The 21,144-nt window shown below is 41.3% G+C and overlaps 2 protein-coding genes across 4 annotated transcripts in view; one reads left to right on the top strand and one right to left on the bottom strand.

Moving 5' to 3' along the window:
• The window catches only part of MACROD2 (mono-ADP ribosylhydrolase 2), an 849,661-nt gene that overhangs the window by 91,817 nt on the left and 736,700 nt on the right, over positions 1 to 21,144 (top strand). The gene's annotated exons all lie outside the window — the stretch shown is intronic.
• FLRT3 (fibronectin leucine rich transmembrane protein 3) lies at positions 8,559 to 20,341 on the bottom strand. Its single transcript, XM_054290174.1, has 3 exons — positions 20,293 to 20,341; positions 12,425 to 13,158; positions 8,559 to 11,338 (listed from the first exon to the last, which is right to left on the bottom strand). Exon 3 carries the CDS (start codon positions 11,291 to 11,293, stop codon positions 9,344 to 9,346), a length of 1,950 nt encoding a protein of 649 aa, XP_054146149.1. The 5' UTR covers positions 11,294 to 11,338; positions 12,425 to 13,158; positions 20,293 to 20,341; the 3' UTR covers positions 8,559 to 9,343.

Here is a 21,144-nt window from a genome sequence, read left to right as displayed (position 1 = left end):
GAGCTGGTTGTGAGACATGGGAACACATATTGGCAGGTTTCCAAGCTCCCATTGACACCTAGCATGGTTCATTTCTCTATCCTCAGGAATTCTGCCTCATTATGGGAAGGCACAGGTATGTCCTAGATGGGTTCCTGTGCTGGCAGTGATGCACCCAAGCATACCCAGACATGAGCTGCTTCTGTTCTAAGACGTTTTCCTATTTAATATCCTTAAGCACCAGTTTATAGCAGCACTGTAGAGATTTCCATTAACAACTAGGGGAGACTTCACTCATCACTCCTATATTGACTTGCGAACCTCAGAAAGGGGTCAGTGTTGTGGGGATTTGACCTAATAACTTCCTAGAGCTGCTGAGCAAAACAGAGTAGAGAAACATTTTGAAGAGCTAGATTTATTTTCTTTTCCTGGAAGTATTGCCACAGAAATCTTTGCATCAGTCAATTGCTGCAGAAATTTTGCATAATCCAAACCAGGCTTTTGTTCATACTTCACCAGTATCCTTTCAACCTGCTGAATGCGTTTTAATTGATTTGGCAGGATTATACTGAAGGATAAAGTTAGTCTTGACTAGCACAAAGGAGAACAGTAGGTAATTTTAAATTTTATTTTATTTTATCTAAATAAACCAGCAGTTTTTAATGTAGCAGTGGGTGCTTTCAGTAATGTTAGGTATTCTGTGGAGGAAAAATAAAATACCTGTCAGAAATATGCTGATGATGGCGGCCTGCCTGGAGCTGAACTCATTGTAACAAAACCTCCCAGACTGGAATGGGTGCTGCTCCTGCTCCTCACCTCCCAAGCAGTTTTTGCAGTGTAAACCCACAGCCAGCAGCTGTCAGGCTGTGCAGGAGGCACTGCTGGGCTCTGGGGCTCCTGTGCTTTGCAGGAGGTGTCAGCCAGGCCATGGCAACGGGAGCTGGAGCCTGGAGGAGCTCAAAGAGTGGGATTAGAGGAGCTTACATCCTTTGACTGTGTACCGGATCACTGGATTGAAATCACTTTGATAGGTGCTTTCTGAGGATTTTGCAGGGTTGGTTGTTTTTTTGATTTGTTTGGGGGTTTATTTGAAGTCCCCGAGCCTGGGTTGTTTTGCTCTCTAGTTTTGCAGCAATAGCAGCATTGAGTTTAAAATGGATATTAAGGCAATCCAATTTATACTGACTGTACCAGCAGGGTGCTCCTTCATGGGACACAGGATATCAGCTTCAAATCCATATCAAAGAGAGACTCTCTCTTCCCCTCCCTTCCCAAAGTGGTGTGGTTGCTTTGGGAACAAGATGTGTTTCTTGCATGAGCAGCTCCATAGGTCCTTTTGTCAGAATAGCTGAGTTTGTGGAAGTTTGGGTTTTTTTATTCCTTTCACTGAAATAAGGAAAATCTCCCTGCAGCATACAACAGCACCCTTTTCCATCTAATTAGCATCCTAGTATAATGTCCTTTCCCTCTCCCATCTCTAAGACCCTAAAAGAATTTCAAGAAATCTCTTTTTGCACTTCTAGTATTTTATGACTAAAATTATACAAGTGTTAAAGAAGTCAGTTGACAACACAGGGCAAATGGGTGGAAATTGTACTGCACAAATGGCCATTTCCTTCTGTGCAGAACATGTATTGAAAAACACTGGGAGGTCCTCAATAAACATGTGCTCATCATAGCATTGGGGATGAAGTCATATAAACAAAACCTTGAAAACTTATTTATAGGTGAAGCTTGGCATTACATCAAGTTTTCCATGCTTGAAAGGTAAGTTGTTTGTTTGTGTTTTGTTTTTTTAAAGAATAGTGTAGGATGGTAATAGATTTCAGAGGCTGGGACAAAATGGTTCCAACAAAAGAGAGAAATTTAGGACAATTTTTTTTTTTTTCAGACAAAACCAGTCCCTATTAGTTTTGTTCAGGTGTATTTGGCTTCTTTTAACGCCTCTGTCTGTACCCAAGGACCATTGATCAGTGCAGCTCTGTCCCTAGGCCAGCAGATAATGACAGACCTGAGCATTTCCTGAGACAGATAAGGTACAATAAACAAAGTAGTTGTTCTTTTTTTTAGCATAATTCAATTCTCAGTAGTAGAAATGTGATTTTGTGGTGTTGCACTTCTCCTCCAAAATTCTCTTTAACTCATCTTGTTTATTTGGACTTTCTTAAACGCTTATATGGAACATGGGAAAGCAACAGGGGTAAGAGCAAATTCTTAGGAATATATTGTTATCTTGTTCCCCCCACTCTTAACATGATGTATCTGTAAGTTCAGGGAAGAGTGGAGATTTCCAGGGAAAACATTTTGGGATGTGTCTGCCCTGGATTTAAGTGCAAACTATTTAAGGAGGGTTCAGCACTATCCCACTATGTGCCAACAAGTGTGATTAGCAGTGAAGAGGTTTTTACATGCATAACAGTCCTGTTTACTGGACAAATGCTCTCAATGAGCTTTATTTAATTAAAAAAGAAAAAAAAAAAAAGAGTAGAAAGAATAACCTAGAGATGGTGGTTGTCTTGCTGATGCTCAGCCTTTTTGACCCTTAAAGGTACTTACAAATACTCCTGTAATCAAAAGCACCAAGGTTTGTAACTGGGAGAGGTGAGGGTCTGGCTGAGACAGCCATGGCTGAGCTGGTGAGGTCTTACATGCAGTTCCATCACTGCCTTTTTTCCTTTCTCCAAGGAAATTGCATGAGGTCAGCAATTTAGCTCTACCACTGATATTCTCCTGACTGCTTCATTCGGCTGCAAAATGCTGAATTTCAGCAACCAGAAAAACTTCCTAGACCTGGCAGTACTGTGGGATTTTCTTAATTTTTATTTTAGCATGCTGTATGTTATTTCTATATCAGGGAGAAATGAAAAGGTTTTTAGAGGATGAAGTAGGTTACATGCCATTAAGGAGTTCATAAGGTAAAATAATTGCTTTAAAGACATTAGGCAGAGGTTCTGTGTTATCAGCTAATGCCATAAAATTGTATTTACTCACTGGGTTAGCATTTCCCTGTATGTGCCTTTCTTTCTGCTAATAAGGTCATGTTCCTTGTGGGCAGTAATTTATTCCATCAGGCTTTGGAAATAAGTGTCTTAATGTTTTTTGAGAAGATTACTGAAACCAGGTAAACAAACAAAATACCACAGATTCTGTACCTGTCCACACTCCAACTGTGCAGAAAATGAAAACAGTTTGAGGAGGAGTGCAATGCAAATAACTCATGTCCAATAAATGTGGCCTAAACAGGGGGTGAGCATATTATACACACCATCAGAAAGTTTACACAGGCTTGTATTTGGGATGTAATTCTGGAGTAACAGTTAAAACACAATTTCCTAAATCCTCTGCTTTGTCAGCCTTCCTTGGTAGAAGGGTTTACCTTTTTGAAAATGGTTACTTTTGTACTTCTTCATTGAATCGATGGAAAAAAAACCAAAAACACTTGAAGAAGCCAAATTAACTCCACTTTACACACACAAACCAGTAGCTGAGGAGGATATGTGAGGTAAGGAGGCCTTCTTGTACTGCCTGTTGAAGCTGCTGATGCTTGGTCTAGTCATTTAGGAAATTTTATTAATAGAGCAGCCTCAGAGGTGGACAAAGGCTTAGATTTGCCTTGGCTTGTGTGTGTGATGTAGCCTGAAAGATGCTGCTTCTAAGCCACACCTGCATTATGTAAAACAACTGCTCGTGTGCATCTCAAAACTTATAAGTCCCTGGTTTTGACCTCACTGTAGTGAAAACAGATTTCATTACCTTTTTGCAATCCTTGCAATAAAAGCAAGGCTTCAAGTTAAAAACCTGGAAAGCATTATTGTGAGGTGAGATGGGAAAGCAGAGTTTGTGGGACATCTTTTATCACACCAGCACCTGCTGTGTCTGAGGGTCTTCATTTAAAATTATCAACCAGTTGAATTTGTATCCCATTAAAAATGGAAAGGTTTGCAGTAAAATTATTTATTGTTCCTAATTACAAAAGAAAAAAAAAAACCACAGAATATTTAACAAAACTGGTCCCCACATCCACAAAACCCATCTGTTTTCATGTGGAAAGCCAGTTTCCTAGTAGGCATTTATCAGGGACTAAGCCACTGGAGGAAAAGCGATATTACATAAATTAGATGTGCAGTTCTCAGCTAAATAAATTTTTAAATATTTTGCATAAATTAGTGACATTAAATTATGCATAATGTGCATAATTCCATCCTTTTGTAAATGATGTTCCCGCAGTTAGTGATTAAAGAACATGGTGCAGCCCCTGGAGTTGGAACAATTAGACCTTCCTCAGCTCTGTCTATAGATAGACATTGCTTAAGCTCAGCAAGGGGACAGCAGTGTGTGCTGGCACTTGGCTATGATCTGCTCCCTGTTTTTGATGACTTAAGAGGGCTGTTCAGGACAGAGCATCAGCCTATATGAGCACTATCAACCAGCTTGAACAAGTCAGATTATTTAATTAGCCCTATTAAGATCCTTCTATTTTTATAACTTATTTATGAGTGTTCTTGCTAAGCTTAGAAGGTCCAGCTTCAGATATCAAAAAGATGTTTTCAGCTCATGTTGTTCATCTTGAGGGGTTTTATACTGTGACTCCATTAAATTTTCATCCTAAGGAAACAAAAAGGGGCTGTGAAAAGCAGATGAAGTTGGGAAATTCACATCTGCAGTCCTGAGCTGCAGGTTTCAGGCATAGGGCATTTAGGATGTCCATGCATGATGGACAGTTGCTTGGTTGCCAAAATATGTATTGTATGCCTTTGCCTTAGACCATCAAAAATCCAGAGAATGTTTATTTAACACCCATTTGAAGCGTCTTGGTTTCCCCTAGGGGAGAAATGTTCCTCAGGCATCACTTAAAGACTGCCATGCTGTGAGTATCTTACTTGATGTCCTGGGCTGAGAAAACAAGGTGATGCTTGTTTTGAGCATCTGCTTTGCCACCCTTTTACTGAGATTACATTCTGCTCTTTTCTAGTTTTTTTTCTGAGAGAAGCTGGGAATGATTTGATGAAAGAACTATTAAATCAAACATTCATGTTTACCAAAAGAAAACACTTTTAAAGCAGTTGTGTCCAGAATTTAATACCTGTGTCATGGCTGTACCTTCAGTGTGTTTGAAAGGGCTTCAATTTCATCACAAGGGTGGGACTCTTATCCACCACTCCAAAATAAAATTCACTTGCAAAGAAAAAAAAAAAGTAAAATTCTGATATCTGAATTGAGTTCATGAGCTTTTCCTCTCTAATGGAACAACTCTGGGCTAGTTTGGAAGATGAAAACTCCTCAGGTATGGAGTAACTTTATGCTTTAAAAAAAGATTAGTGATGGACAAAGATCAGTCTCTAGGTGATGCTGAAACAACATATGGATTTGGAAGTAAGATTAAGGCATTCTGAAAGTGGAGAGTACCCGTGTGAATTATGGTTCTGCCCAAAACTATCTCAAGCAAATGTGGTTTGGGTAAGTTGATGCAGATGGCATCTGCCAGCTCACTTCTGGAGATCTTATCCAACTTTAGCTGCAGGTGAATGTACAAATTTTATTCTCTGAGCAGGGAAGTCTATATATGCTTTAGTGCATTATGTCATCAGTAAATTATTTTAATAGCAAATAAGCCTTTATTACTTTTGCTCTTGCTTTATTGCATTTGCTGCTCTACATTCAATATGTACAGCATTGGCACAAGATAGCTTGCATGCTCACTAGTGCATTAGCAGGAGAGATGGAAACTGTGTTCCAAGAACATAATACTTAGAATTTGGTACTGTTAAAGCCAGAAGAAAAAAAAAAAAAACAATTAAAAACCCCCAACAGTTGGTGCACATCAGGCTCTGGTAGAAAGCTAGGAAGTAACAGCTTATAAATGAAGCAAGTTTCTCACAGAATCATAGAATATACTGAATTCAAAGGACCCATCAGGATCACTGGGTCCAGCTCCTGGCCCTAGTTCTGGAAGGTACCAAGATGAGACAAAATTAACACTGTTTCCAAAGTACCAGGGTGTTTTTGGAGACAGCTTTCAGGTTAAAACAGAACTGTGGGCAATTCAGGATAGCAATATAAATTTAAAAAGGGACAACGATAAAGAATGTAAAAGATACTTAGCATAGTATTTGAATATGGAGAGCACTGATCAAGTGAACTCTGCACACAGATTTAGGCAACTTTGAAAAAAATCCCACCCTCTGCTTCACAACTGAATATTGAGCAGTACACAGAAATAACACGGAATTTGGAAATTGAGATAAATTTAACGTGGTTTAATGGCATTTTATAAACCTGCTGGATAAAGTGCCTACTGTAGTAATCTGCTTTGCCTGCATATATACCTGTCTGACTGAAGGGATTTATGGTGGTGCTGGGGAGCATTGCATGCAGCAGCTGCAGCAGCACGATGAGCAGCAGCCTTGAGGAGATGGGCCTGACATGGAGAGGAACAGAACTTTGTATCAACAGCCAAAGGAAAAACACACAGTTTGGTTTGAAAGCAATCTTTCACTTGCCAGATTAATTTTAACATTATGTGTGTGGAGTAAGAGTTCCTGTAGAACCCCAGGAAGGTCTTGTACATTCCAGTGTGCCATTTTTTGCATTGACATCACGTGTGCTAAGAGGACACCAGCTCTCCTGGTTGCCTGAGGAAGGCAGAGCCCTGTCCAGGTTTTCACTCTTGCTGGTGGAAGGTGAAGTAGGAACAACTGGGCTGATGTACTGAATTTGGATTTGTACACTACTGCCTCACAGGCAAAAATGTCACATAAAAAAGTAATTTTACTTACATTTACTTAATCATACAATTATCTCTTCAAATGCCAACTTTTTTGTACCCTTATGACTTTGTGTGGCATCACTGGAGTTGGTACATACCATTGCCAGGCACTTCTGGCTTAGGTGCCTCAGAAGGCAAAGTACTCACTGAGTGTTGTTTTACCTTTTTCATAACATCAATTTGGAGCCAAACTGAGACACAGGTTTTCAAATAGCTTGAAAATCCAACAAAACCCGTTTAATTTTGTAACTGGAGAACTGCTGGCAAAGAACTAGGCTCTCTTGCGAGTGACCCAGCCATTTCATGGGCTCAGGTATCAGGGATGCCCCTGTGTGAGTGCAGACAAAGAACAGGTCTGTCCAGTCCCTCTCTGTCATTTTCCTTCCCGGCTCATTGCTTGGGAAGCTTTTTGAACATCAACATAATGAGGCTCCACATGCTCAGTCTTGGCTTTCTTGCCCTTCCCTAGATAGGCACCTGATGGGCCAACAGAGCAAAATAGTCTGGTTTGGTGCATTTCACTGAGCTGAGCGTTACACTCCCCTTTCCATGGATCCATTCAGTGCTCCATGGTTTGTACAAGGTCAGTAAGGAAGCACAATGCTGTGTGCCTCCACTGCTCAGGAACTGCAGGAGACACTTTTGAAAGTGATGTGTCAACAGTTCCATGGTGAAGGGAGTTTGGAGAGGAACTTCCCTGGGCACATCTGGAAAATGAGGATAAAAAAAAGTGTGTCACTGGAAATTTTGGGTCTGTGGAGTTAGATGGATCCCTGGTAGGAGACTGATTTGCAGGCTGATTGCTGAAACCATTAGTCTCAGTGTTGGTCACTCTCTCATTCTTTACTACTCTTAGGGAAACATACAGGCCAAGCACCACTAAAATTCTCATAGAATTAAACTGCATTTGGTATACATTCCTTATTGTCTGAGATATTATCTGAAGTATTAAATTTTTCGTTTGCTGTTTCTTTAAAAAAATCCCTGTACTTCAGAGGGTTCCTTCCCTCCCTTTCATTGTTCGCACTGTTCACTGTTGTGAAAACTTTTTTTCCAAGTGATTAATAATGAAGAAAACCTGCAAGGGTAATACTGTTAACCTGAACACAGAAGCTCATGACCTGAGAAGTAGTAGCTTCCGAGTGGCTTTCTTATCAGAGCACTGCAGAGGTGCAGCATAATTCTGAAGTAGTTTTTCAGCTTCATTCATGAATAAGACCAGTATTTTTCATAGTTAAGTTATGTATGAAAAGGTGGGTATTTTATTATTTCCTTTTTTTCTTAGTTTTTAAAAGCTTGATACATGTAGTGTTGGATCAAGGCACACACAAGACTGGCCAAAGGGCGTACAAAGCACTTTGGTTTTTAGTTGAAGAAACAGAATGATTATTGCAACAAAGAGTGGCTTGGGGTTTAAACATAATAGCTCATAGTTCAGCAGGAAGGCAGAAAGAAACATGTTACCTTACAGATTTACCAAGGAATTTCTGGATAACTGTGACAGTAATGGGCAGTATTCCTGACTGTAACAGCATTACACTGAACACAGACTCGTATATGCTTCAGAAGAGCTGCATTCTCCATTTTTCTGCTCACCTTTGGGACCACAGTTTTTGAGACCTTGCATTTATTGCCTTGGGTTTTGTCCTGCTCCCCTTTCCTGTGAAACTGCACTTTCAGCCCTTTTTCTTTTCAAAGCAGTTTCAAAGTGTTGCCTGCCCTTGTCTCCCAAATGCCAGTGAGCATCCATTTTGTCTGTAATATACAGACCACTGACTCTGATAACCAAAAAACTATTCCTGAGCTGTATCTACCCCCTTGGTTTGTAGAGCCTACCATTTTTTTTTTTTTTTAATTATTTGTCTGGAATTTGATTATGCTTTCCTCTAGGGATTACGGGTTTTTTTTAACACTTGTCAAAAGCTTCAGTCTCATGCATATCATCAATTTGCTTATTCTCATTTAAATTAGATTTCACCACTGTTGAATGGATATATCCAGACAGCTGATATTGCCCATTACTACACACATTTTTGTTTATTGAATATTGTTGTGGTTTACAGATTTAATAGACCCAACACTGGAAGTTCTGTGAGTTTTTTGTAGCCATTTTTGCTCTTCCTGACTTGCCAGGTTCAACATTATTTTATTGATACCAAAGTGAAAAATGACCTGTGCTTACACTTACAAGGATCTCAGATGAATGTTCTGACTGCTCAACACGGCAAGAAAATTCACTTTCACAGTCAACAAGTCATCTTACTCAGTAGAACACAAAAGTTAAATGGTCTGTAACTTCAATATTAGCAAGGAAAATACAGTACAAATTACTAAAAAATACTAAAATATAGAATTGTGGTCAGGTATCCCCACTACATTAATCGCAGCAGTAGCCTGAAATTTGAAACTTTTAATAAAAAGTTCTTAAATATAAATTATATGGCAAATGTACAGTACATTGCTTTGTCAGTCTTTTAATCCAGTGTTTTGCAGTAGAACAGCAACTGTTACGTCAGTCTTTTCTTGTTTTCTTTAAAAAACAAAACAAACCCAAAAAACCCAACAAAACCCAAACCAGTCTTTCACGTTCCCTCAGTATCATGAGTGTGAATGATCTGAATCTGGAATACCACTGTCTCTGTAGCTCCTGTTACTACTGCTTTCACTGTGGCTGTTCTTGTACAGATTCATGCCATTAGGTGGGAAAATGGTGTGTATTACAAACTCCTCCTTGGACACTTGGTCACTGGTAATTGGTATCATCTGGAAAGAAGTCTCCCTGATTTCCAAGATGGAGTTATCCTTCTTGGTTCCCGCTTCGGCGTAGTCGTCTTTTCTCCGGCGTCCCTTGCTGTAGGTGCAGTTCCGGGAGAACAGGGACCCGTTTCTGTGCACGTACCAGCAGACCAGGGCCAGCAGCCCTATGGCCACCAGCGCCACCACGCCGCCGATGATGGCGGCCAAGGGCAAGCTGGAGTTTTTGTAAGGTTCTTTCTCCTGCTCCCGGTTGAGGGTGGTGGTAGGGTTGTACATCTTCAGAGGCGCCGTCTCGGTCTCGATGCACTCGGGTGTTTCGTCGGAGAGATAGATGTTGCTGGTTTCCATGGGAACCATGCACACACGGTACGGCGACTCCGGTTCGAGAGCCGTGAGCAAATAGTCGCTTCTGTCGCCTGTAACTATAGTTTCAGTTATAGATCCAAAGGCAGGGCTGTGGCCCATCTTGAGCCAGCTCAGTCTCAAAGCAGTCATGGGTAGTGCAACTTTCCAGGAGATGTGGATGGTTTCCGTGCTTACGGATTTCACAAATATTGTAATGATTTTGCGTACCGGGCTCACCGTGGTTCTGTAGTTTTTATTTAGGTTGGGAGTCTTGATGTCTGGTTGTTTGGTCACAGAAATGGGCCAGTGTCCCTGGGCTGGGTATAACGTGTTTGGTACTGCAGTAGTGATTTGGATGGTGCTTATCACGCTATCGTCCTTACAGTCAAACAGGTCTGCGCTGAGGTCTTTGATAGCCATCCCACGTACTTTTTCTGGTGCCTGACACATCAGTCCACGTACGTTCACTTTTAAAGGCAGTGACTGTAACCAGTCACGCACCCATTTCATTTTGCACCCGCAGTGCCAGGGGTTGTTGCGAAGAAAAAGTTGAGTGATGTTGTCCAGGTCATCAAAGACACCCTGAGGTAAATTGCTGAGATTGTTATTGGACATATCTAGTCGGTACAATTGCCGTAAGTAAGAGAAAGCATTGGGTGGCACGCGGTTGATGTGGTTTTCTTGGAGATAAAGCTTTCTTAGGTTTGTTCCCGGCAAATTCACCGGTGCAGCTGTGAGTGAATTGCGGACCAATGACAATTCTGTAAGATTGACTAGATTAATGAAGACTTTGTCTCCTAATCCATGATTATTTAGAAGATTTCCATCTAAAACAAGGCGTTTTAGATTTGTAAGGTCTTGAAGGGACAGCTCAGAAATTGTGGAAATGCGATTATCATCCAAGCGTAGCTCTTCTATGGTTTTAGGCAAACCCCAGGGAATGGTGCTAAGGTGATTTCGAGAGAGAAAAAGAAGTCTGAGATAGATGTTGTCCCGGAAAGCTCCATCCTCGATGCTAACGGCAGAAACAGAATTATCATCCAAATGCAGTTCTTCCAGATAAGGAATTTTTGAAAGTGAATCATAAGTAATGGTCCTTATATTGTTCTCCTGCAAATGCAGTTCCTTAATGTACTTAGGGAGGTTAGTGGGGAATTCATCTAGGCTGTTGCGGTATAAATATATTCTTTCCACCCTAAGCAAGTTCTTCAGTTCTGAAGGAATCCCAGCATTATTTATTTGATTGTTCTGAAGGAAGAGGGTGGTTGCATCCTCTGGGATTCCTGTAGGAATAGACGTCAAATCGCGATCATTACAATATATGAAACCCACATCACAGCGACACACTGAAGGGCATGATTTGGCACTAACAGAATAAGGTGCCATGTCAAGTAACAGCCCTATTTTAGTCCAAACTAGGAAGATGCTCCAGGTAACACTAATCATGGTCAGGAATGATGAGATTTCTATACAGTTCTGATCTTCAACAATCTAAAAAAACCAAACAAACAAAATTATCCAGATCATCAGTGAAGAAACCGCAATAAAAAAATCAACATTACAGAAGACATCTGAAACACACATTAAACCAAAATTCAAGTGCGTAGGTGCATTTTACTCTCTTTTCCTTACATCAATAATTCTACTTCTTGTACTCATTCAATTAACTAAATAGGTTATTCTGCATAGTGATTGAAAATAATATAATCAAGTATGCCTTATCTGTGAATTATTTTGCTTAAGCAACAAGACTCTTTCTAAGGATTCCTTCCCGTTTCATGTGTACTGACAATCTTTGTTCACAGATACCAGATAAGAACGGAACAGAAGTCACACCAGAGTTCAAGTAAATCATTCTATATCTGAAAGATAAGAAGTAATTCCTAAGCCAGCTAACTTCCTCAGGAGCCCTTAAGTGAACTATAAAACCCTTACCAAACCCACAAGTCTAGTGGTAGCTATTTCAGAAGTTCAAAAAAAAGCCCTAAAAGCAAAGCATAAAATGCAGATAAAAGTGAGGGCCAGTGAAGACGTTTTCCTAAGTCTTTCCCATTGCTCAGCTTCACAGTGTGTAACTTAAAAACACTGTGGACTATTTTGCTTGGTTTTCAAGCTTAAGTGACTGCTCAGAAAGGTGAATGTTACGACTGGCAGGTACTGGTTGAGCTGTGGCTTTCTAGTTCACTGGATGAAATATTTCATTACATGCTTAATTTCCTGTTTAAATATTTGTCATTCTCAAAAGTTGTCTTACTAAGTAGCACACTCATAAGAGTCTATTTGGCAGGTTTAACCACATTTTCCCCTCTTATTACTAGCATAGTAGAAATTAACTCTTGAGACTGAGATTGTGCTTTGCATTGGTAGTGTGTTTGTACACTGAGCTCAGGTAATTAGCATTTTTATAGCTTTTAAGACAACATAATTCAATTACCATTGTAATTAGGGTTGTGAGAACTCCTGCAAGATGACCTATGCATTAAGCAGTGTCATGACCTTTTCTCTTATGGGTTCATATATTAATTGAACTTTATTCTCAGAGGCATGAAAAGGAAAATAAATTTATATTGATCCTACCGTATTTAAAGGTATGAGTAAGTTTTGTGCTTGAGGATATCCAGTAAAGGGATGTCTTTCTGCCCAGTCACTCTTATGGTTTACTCCATGAAGCAGTTTTCTCTCGATGGTGTTTACTCAGATGCTCCTTGGTGGTGGTGGTGTTTCCTGGCTCCTGGCACGATACTCAATGAACATTCCAACCAAGATTTATCATGGTACATAAGCACACCAGGCCCCAGTGTAGAAAAGCTTCAGCTTCCTTCTATTTTAGTCCTCATGTAAAGTCTGTGAATGAAGAGCCTCTTTTGTTTGCTTTAATGCCTTTAGCAGGAATTACTTTCTTTGTAACTCTTACAAACTCTTCTGTGCAGCGTAGTAGTCAGAGGAGGGAACTGCAGTGCCACGTGATAGAAACCATTCATTATGCTGAGGACTGCAGCCTCTTCAGGAGGTCAGCAAAGGGATGCTTTTCCTATCCAGAATTATCCAAGTATGACCTTTGTACAGTAGCTACATCCTGATACATCCACACCTCTTTCAGAGAAACGTTTTCCAACTCTCACTTTTTAACGCTTCTTCCAAATTTGTAATGCAGGAAAGAATTCCTCCTGTGCTGCAAGAATGCAAGTTACTTTACCACAGAAACATCAGGCAATTCAGATGGTTTTCTTCATTATAAAAAACCCCCACAAAAATATGAATTCCTTCCCAGAAAACTCCCCTTTGAAAGCTTTCCTCGAACTCCTAATGTCCTGCAAAAGTAAAAACAAAAAAATTGGAATTAATAACAACTGGTGCATACTAGTTTTAAGGGTTGCATCCCCTGAACATGAGTAGCACACCTTGTTTCCCCAGGGCATTGGTATTTCAGCAAAATCAACAAAGCTCTTACAAAAAATGTTTTGCTGTGTAGTTTCATGTTACTGCAGTTTTGCTGTATTTTCCCTCATTTCAATGGAAAAATAAAGGCAGAGAGCAATAAAATATTTGTAAATTAAGTTTTTCATCTGATGTCAAATGCTAGTGTTAGCTCCTTAGAGAAGAACAAAATGGTTGCTTTTGTGTTCCTGGTAAACAGATGATCTCCTTGGTTTTAAGTGTAAAAGGAGCTAATTGCTCTTCACTGGCTACTGTGTGAAAGGGAAAGCATTGTATGAATACATTTCCCACTTGCAGCATGTTGATTCTGAGCTAGGGACTAGCCAGGCATCGGTGTCTGATTTTTGGCAATACATAGGTGGGTTTAGTCTGTAATTTTTCTAAAAACTATTGTTTCTTCCCTTTGTATTTCTTACAGAAGACTAATTATTTTTTAAACAGCATTTTAACTTGGGCTACTTCATATCACTACTGCATAAAACATCCAGTGAGATACCAAGTCCCCAGCATGTCTGTAGGTAGCATGTCTGAAGTAAAAGTGGTTAAATCTGAAATGAAACAAATCCTTAATGTGTACTTGCTTTTCCTTTTTGTGACATCACGTTTGTCTAAGGGAGCAAGCACGATCCTTGGAACCAAAGTACTTGGCAGGAACAGTGTGCTGAGTAATGCTTGCTTAGTTGCCTTCCTGGGAGCAAAACTAGAGCATCTTCTGCTCCTCTGTAAAATACTTGACCTAAACACAAACACTCTGTGTTTTAAAAATGTCTTTTTGCAATTTGTAGCAGGTCTGTTATGAAACAGGCCAGTCATACTCCTTACAGCAACACAGAATATGCAGTGATATATTTAAATAGACACAAATTCTGCTGCTCTTTTTCACATAAAAATGTTAACCATTAAAAAAAAAAACCCAAAGCCCCCCATTTGAGAGATGGTGTGAGTACCCAGTGAGGGAGTGGAAAAGTCTCCTCTCTCCAGCTGCTGCTTTCGTGCTCCTCTGAGCTTTGTTTTCAGAATCTTGCTTTCAGCAGTTGCCCAGTGGAAAAAAAAAAAAAAACTCAAAATGAGAGACCCCCATGGTGCCATAAATAAGTATTTTTATGTATGCTTTATTTCAGGCAAAAACACAATCTATGTGGCCACATTTTAAACAGAAGGGAATGCATGTTTAGTGGTAACTTATGTAATTTGGGTAAATTATATAATCATTACAAAATGGAACAAAAAAGCTCTGTATTATTCCAGTGTCTAGTTTTCTTGCTCTGCATTACTCAAGTGTTTGGGGAAAGAAGCCCAGGCCCTATTCCTAAAACTTTGAAATAAAGAGCAGCTTAACAGCTGTAGAAAAAAATAGTGTCTCTTAGGAACTAATGTGAAGTCATGATAGAAGGTATTTTCTGGAAGGGTATGGTGAAATAGGAATATAAATTCCTTTAATAGGCCTTTGAAGGCTACAATAACTTTTAAGTACTTAAAATCATAAATTTTCTTTAGAACTCTGAGCTGTAAAAAACTTGTTAGTATTAAGCAAAACGTTGGCACTAGTATGCATACATTACATAGATACATGCACACAGCAAGTTCATTTATTTTACCTTTCTAGCACATAAACTGTTTTCTCTGTGCTTCGTTTGATAGTCATCTCTTCATTTATTGCCACTATTATAATAGCAGTAATGTGTAGGATTAAAATGAAAGCACTAAAGCTCATTAAGTTCCTGGAATTTTTTTTATCCCTTCTCTCAAAATTCCATGAAAACAAGAGCAAGAAAAAGAAAAGGTCTCTTTGGAGAAGACAACACTGTTTCAAAAATGTGGATTAAGACCATACCCCCCACTCCCTTTTCTAAACTTAGAATAGTTTTCTTCAGGTCTTGATTGTTTGATATCTTGTACTTCCCTTTTATATCTCAAGCTATAGCTGAAAACAATGTTTTTGCATATCAAAGACTCCAGTGATCTGTCTACAGAGAAGAAGGGAATCGTGCTGCCATGCTCCAACTTTCCCCTTCTTGAGCTGTCTCTAAGTATTCCCTGACACCAAGTCATTATAGCTGATCGGGCAGGATGAAAAGAAAAGTGACCCCCACTGGTACAGACACTGTGGCCAGGTTTCTGCAGCATCAGATTGGGAGGCTTCATGGACACATGGTTTTGAAAGAAGCCATTATTTTGGAGCAGACCAGATTTTAGAAACTGTGCTGATAATTTTTAAATGCAAAAAAAATCGGTCCTTGTTTTTTGGTGACAAAAGTAACACTGGAGAAATTGAACAGCAGCCTTTTTGCTCTTTATTCCAAATTCAATGTTTTCCTCAACTTTCTGAACCACATGGTTAAATTAGTTTTCTTGGGACTGTGTAAGCTAGGGAATTACTAGAGATATCAGCAATGTGTGCACCTTGCATGTGGTACAGCAAAAGTTTTATCATCTCATTTGAAAATGTTCAACATAAGTTGAGCTATTAAAAAAACCCAAAAAAAGTACACAAGAAGCACATTGTATTTAACCTGAAGTATGGAGTGCAGCTGCACTCATTGTACTGTAGGCAGGCAATGGCTTAACAAGATAAATAGTTTTGGTATATTTGAAAAGTTGGGATTTTTTCTAAAAACAGTGTCAAAAATTTAAGCTAATAGAAAATGTGAATAAAATCAAGACCTGCCTCACTTGAGGTCACACAATGCTTATTTGAATTTCTAATCTACCTCTGTGTTCTCCAGCAGTAACTCTGGTAGCTCAGTGGCTTCTTTCTTACCATCAAAGTAACAGAGGAAAAGGAAGCTACGTGGTATTTTTAGGTTGTAAAAGACAAAACGTTTATTCAAAGCCACCATTAGAATGTACATACTTGATAAGCCAATTTGCTTAACCACTGTACTTGTATTCCAGAAGTAGCTCTGTATTTGTTTAGAATCTGAAGCATACTGGAAACACAAAATGTGCTTATTTTTTAAAATACTTGTGAAGTTCATCTACTGCATATAAAGTCAGTTGTGCTTACAAAGGTCATGCTGCAGCTTAAACAGCTTCACCAACTTTTTTTTTTTTTTTTTAAAGTTCCACAGTGCTAATCTAGACTTAAAACAATGTCCACACTTTGTTTTCTTTAAGTGTATTACTCAGGGTTAGTTGATTGTGACAGCAAAATGCTTTCTAAGCACTCTGTCTAGGAGCTGCAATTTCCACGATCATCGTATTTCAGGAAGGTGCCCCAGCCTTTTGTTTGGTGCTAGGCAAGCAGAAGGTCCTCTAGCTGTCTGTGCAAGGGGTAAAAAATGCAAAGGAGTTTGTTAAAGTGAGTGTGAGCCCTTCAGTCAGACTGTAGCACTGCCTGTTAGTGGAATTTGTTGCTGTTTTTTGTTGGAGATCTCTTTTACTTGCAGAAAACTTGCTCCCACTTCTTGTGCAGTAGGAATAATACTGCTGGTGTCTTACTGAGTCTAACTCAAGTGTCCTAAAAAATGCAAATTTTTATGTGATCTTCCCTCAAATGCAAGTAAATCTGACTTAGAAATGAATTCTGAGTAAAAGCTTGACTCCACACCTAAGATCAGCCAAACCTGTATTTGCTGTAGAGGATGGAAATGAACTATGAGTGCCTCTCTTCTGAAGTTTACTTCTAAAATGTTCCCTAGTTTTGAAGATGCTGGGTTGAAAAGACCCAGACTATTACTCTATTCCTTCTCACTCTCTTGTTTTGACTGCTCTGCTGCACGTTAAGAAAACACTTTGAGGGGGAGATCTTTTGCAAAGGATTGTTGGTTTGTGTTTTAGTGCTCTTTGAGTTTAGCCAATTATGGCTTCTAGGTTTTCTTTCTGAGAGCTGCTGCTGAGGTAACTTGTCTGGGCATTAAATAAAAGAATAGAGAACAAATGCTGCCATTGTTTCAAGGGAAGAAAAAAATCTGGTTTTCCCCTCTTAACAAGTTTAGGTAGAATTATACCTGATAGGGAGTTTCTGGCACAAAACTCCTGACATGTAAAAACATTACTTGAACACTAGATAAAGTTTCAGTCGTTTTGTTTCTTTGCTTTTTAAATAAGTTGTTTGCTCATCTCCTGATTACTAAGTTTGCTCCTCAAAAAATTAGAAAAAAACCAAGGCTGTAAGAATGTTTGGATTCTTACAGCTCATGAAAGGCACAAGAGAGTTAGTGATGCCATAAGATATGTACTGAACACTTTTCAAGATTCCTGCCCTGAGTGGTATTTGGCTGCTTTTAAAAAGAAATGTAAGCAATCACATATTAATTCTTCCATGCACTCCTGTGCTTTGAAGTGATTAAGGAAAAAAACTGAAGAGCTAACTAGCCATTAGCATCCATGCTTCCTGCTCCAAGGAGACAAAGATGGCCATCTCCCAACTGAAGCCACTTCAAATAACTGCAGCTGCAAAGTTTGCAAACTCCAGCAATTGCTTGGATTAGTCACCATTGCCTTACACAATATCAGACAACTTTTAGCTACTGGTGACAGAGGAAAAAACCCAAACCAAAACAAACCCCAAAAACCCCAACCCAGAAACTCATCTTTATTTCGTTCTTCCTGTAAAATGTATCCACTTTATTTCTGGAGATCAAAGCTCTCTGTGAGTTTACTACAGAGTTTTTTGCCCACTGGGGGGTGGTACATGCTACAAAACCTGTGCTTTTAAGAGCCACAAGTCAGATGTTTTTTGCTGCTGTCCAGTCTTCTCTGCTTTAATTACAACCAAGTCTCCCGTTGAGAAAAACAGAGGCAGCTTGCAAAGGAGGGAGTTATAAAAAAATAAAATAAATCACTCTTCTAGAGAGTTTAAAGAATTTCCCATGCTGATTACTTGCAGTATTTATCTGGTTGTTCTCCAGTTAAAATGGTACAAGTGTACCAAAAAAAAAAGAGAATTAGCATTTTAAATATATTCCAAGGGCTGTCACTGTTTCTGGTATACAGGAGAAGCACAGAAGACTGGAAAAAATACAGCTTTTAGAAGTGATTAAATGTGGATGGAAAAATAAAAAAGCTTGATAGCAGCATGAAGTAGGATTAGAATAAACCCAGTGTATTTCAAGATAATTGGCTTTCTGTAAACCCAGGTATACCTTTTGTTTATGAAATATCTGAAACCCTATCTTAAACAGGGCCGTATTGTATGGGTTTGGAATAAATTAAAGGAAACTTGAAGGTGGGTTTTCTTTTGAGGGAGGGAAGGGCACTGAAAGCTCTTGAGTATGACCTAATGCGTGGCATATATCGACAAGGGAAACACAGACTGATCTTTCTGTTTTATAGCAAATAATTATTTTCTTTATACACTTGAATTGACAAATGCGTTTTTCAGTCTAATTCAAAGAAATGTTCATTAAGATGCCATATCCCCAGGCAATAGATGGTGAGCATAACTGATGCTTCTATCTTTTTGGGCAGTATATTTTAGACAAGGAAATTGGGGTCAGGATAATGAACTGTTTTTTAAAGTCTGAACATTTTCAGCCTCTTTGTATAAAAGATGTACACGGAAATGCAAAATGTGAATCTTCATGTTTCAAAGAGGCAAAGAGAAAATGCATTCAGCTAATGTGCAGGAAGAAGATTGAACTGTAAAGTAATTCTGCGTTTTGGTGTGAATCTGGTGTAGAAAATACTCCACGGTACTCTGTTAACTGACCAGAACTGATCCCTTGCAGAAGGGAAGCGACTTGCCTTCAGCCCGAATGAATAACCCGTCGGTAACAGCATTCCATGAATTAGTTAATTACACACACTCGTCCTCGCGTTTGCAACACTCCTTGCAACTTTGCCTGGATGTGCCAGGGTTGAGCTCAAACCCCTTTGCGGTCGGAGAGATTAAAATTGAGGCAACCTCAAAGAGCAGGACTGAGCCAGAAAGGCAGCTGTCTGTGCAAGAGCTGAGCTTTTATTCACCAAGGGGATGAGCTTGGAAACTAAGCAGGAATCCAAAAAAAGAACCAGCCAACCAACCCCAAAATCAAAAAGCTGTGTCTGCTTGCTGTGAGCTACGGCAGATGCTGGAAGCAGGACCACGACGTTGGGAAATGCAGCAATACTTGGGCTCTGCCTGATCAACTAAGTTGCAGCTTCTAATTGCATTTGAGGAAAAGAGCTAAGACCAAAAGATTTTGGCATATCCAGCAGCCATGAAACGATTTTTGAGGTCAGAATCACGTAGAGATGAGGTGTGCAACAAAGTACGTAGTGAATTATTTATTTGCAAGCCATTTATAAATTAATTAGCTGTGCCTATACGAGGGCACACAATCACTTAATACACTGAAAACAGCTGAAAAGTTGATTAGAACTAGGGGAGCACCTATGGAACGGCAGGAGGATTATGAGCCAGCTCTTCTTCCCAAAGAAAGTGGGGCGTCGGGGCGGGAATTTGGGCCTGTTGCATTCTTTCTGTGCAACCATTTTGTTGCCCATCTTCTCGCCCGCAGACTTTGTGTTGCGGGGGACAGCGCTGCGCAGGGGCGCGAACGCATCGCCTCGATTTTTTTTTTTTCCTTTTAAATAGATGCAGCAAGAAGGGGATGGAGGAAGGGGGAAGTTTCCCAGCCGTGGGAGCGATGCGGGGTACGCGCAGGAGCATCCCCCACCATCCGCGTTCGAACGCGCGGCCGGGGTCCCAGCGCCGCGGGCGCTGCTCTGCGGGTCCCCCCGCGCTGCTCTCCGCCTCCGCCCGCGCAGGCAGGGCGGCTTCGCGCTGCCTCCTTGTCCGGGGGCCGGGGCAGCGCCGGCACCGCACGCCCAGCCCGGGGAACCCCCGGCTCCGCTCCAGATGTGCGGGCTGAGCCCTCTGCGCTCCTGCGCACCCCGCCGGGAGGGAGGGCGGGCAGGCGGGCTCTCCGCGCCGCAGCGCCGTGCCCGCACTCCGACGCCAGGAAGCGGCTGGCGGTGTAGGGAGCGCGCTCAAACTTCCCTCCACATCCTCCTCTTTCTCCGCATCCCCCCAAGCCGCGCAAGTCCCGCGGAGGAGAAGAAGCGGTTTATGCCGTGCTTACCTGCGGAGCGGCGCGGGGAGGGGCGGTGCGGTGGTGCCGGCGGTGCCGGCGGTGCTCCGGGAGCGGAGCGCGGTGCGCGGTGCGGAGCGGGCGCTGCGCTGTGGCGGGGCGGCCGCGGACGGAGCTCGGCGCGCGCCCCTCAAGTCGCGGCGGCAGCGGCGGAGCCGCGGGGGCGGAGCCGGACGTCACGGGGGGCGGGGCCGGGGCGGGGCGCGGCGCGGGGCGGCCGCTAGGGGGAGCAGCAGGCGGCGCCACGGGCCCGCCGGCCGCGCAGAGGGTGTCGGGGGCGGACGTGGCGCCTCAGCCCCGCACCGGGGGCAGAGGTTTAAAACTATTGCTTTAGCCTGTTCTTGACGTGGCAGGGAAGCGATGGTGCCGCTGGTGGTCGTGCCGGGAGCGGGGTGGCTCCCCTTCATCTCCCAGTTCATCTCCCAGTGCCCGGTTTTGGGCTGGGCAGGTGATCCCGGTTCCCTGGTTTTGGGTCCAAGGAGCAGGACAGGCCGCGAATTTCACGAAACACAAATAAAATTAAAAAAAATTAAATTTGTTTGTGCTTAAATGTACCTGTGTTTAAATGAAATTTAAATTTATTTGTGTTTAAAACACAAATAAATGAATAAATTTTCTCAGTTCCAGTCGCCACGTGGCTGTGAGTGCCGTCGCTCCCCTGGCATCTCCCCGGCTGTGGCACTTCGTGTAAAGCATTGCAGGCTATGGCAGCTTTGGGGGATTTGAGGGTTTTCCCGAGGTGACTCCTTTGGAATCATCAAATGGATACGAACTCACTGGGACATCCCTTATCGTGCTCGACAGGACTGAGATTGAGTGGGAACTGTGGCCTGGCCAGGTTGC

Source organism: Melozone crissalis, unplaced genomic scaffold (genome assembly GCF_028551555.1).
Source record: "Melozone crissalis strain CALT ecotype California unplaced genomic scaffold, PUWL_Pcris_2 ptg000081l_1, whole genome shotgun sequence".
NCBI classification, from domain to species: Eukaryota; Metazoa; Chordata; class Aves; order Passeriformes; family Passerellidae; genus Melozone; species Melozone crissalis.
The sequence above is the reverse complement of the archived record's forward strand: the minus strand, read 5'-3'. Positions and strand labels throughout refer to the sequence as shown.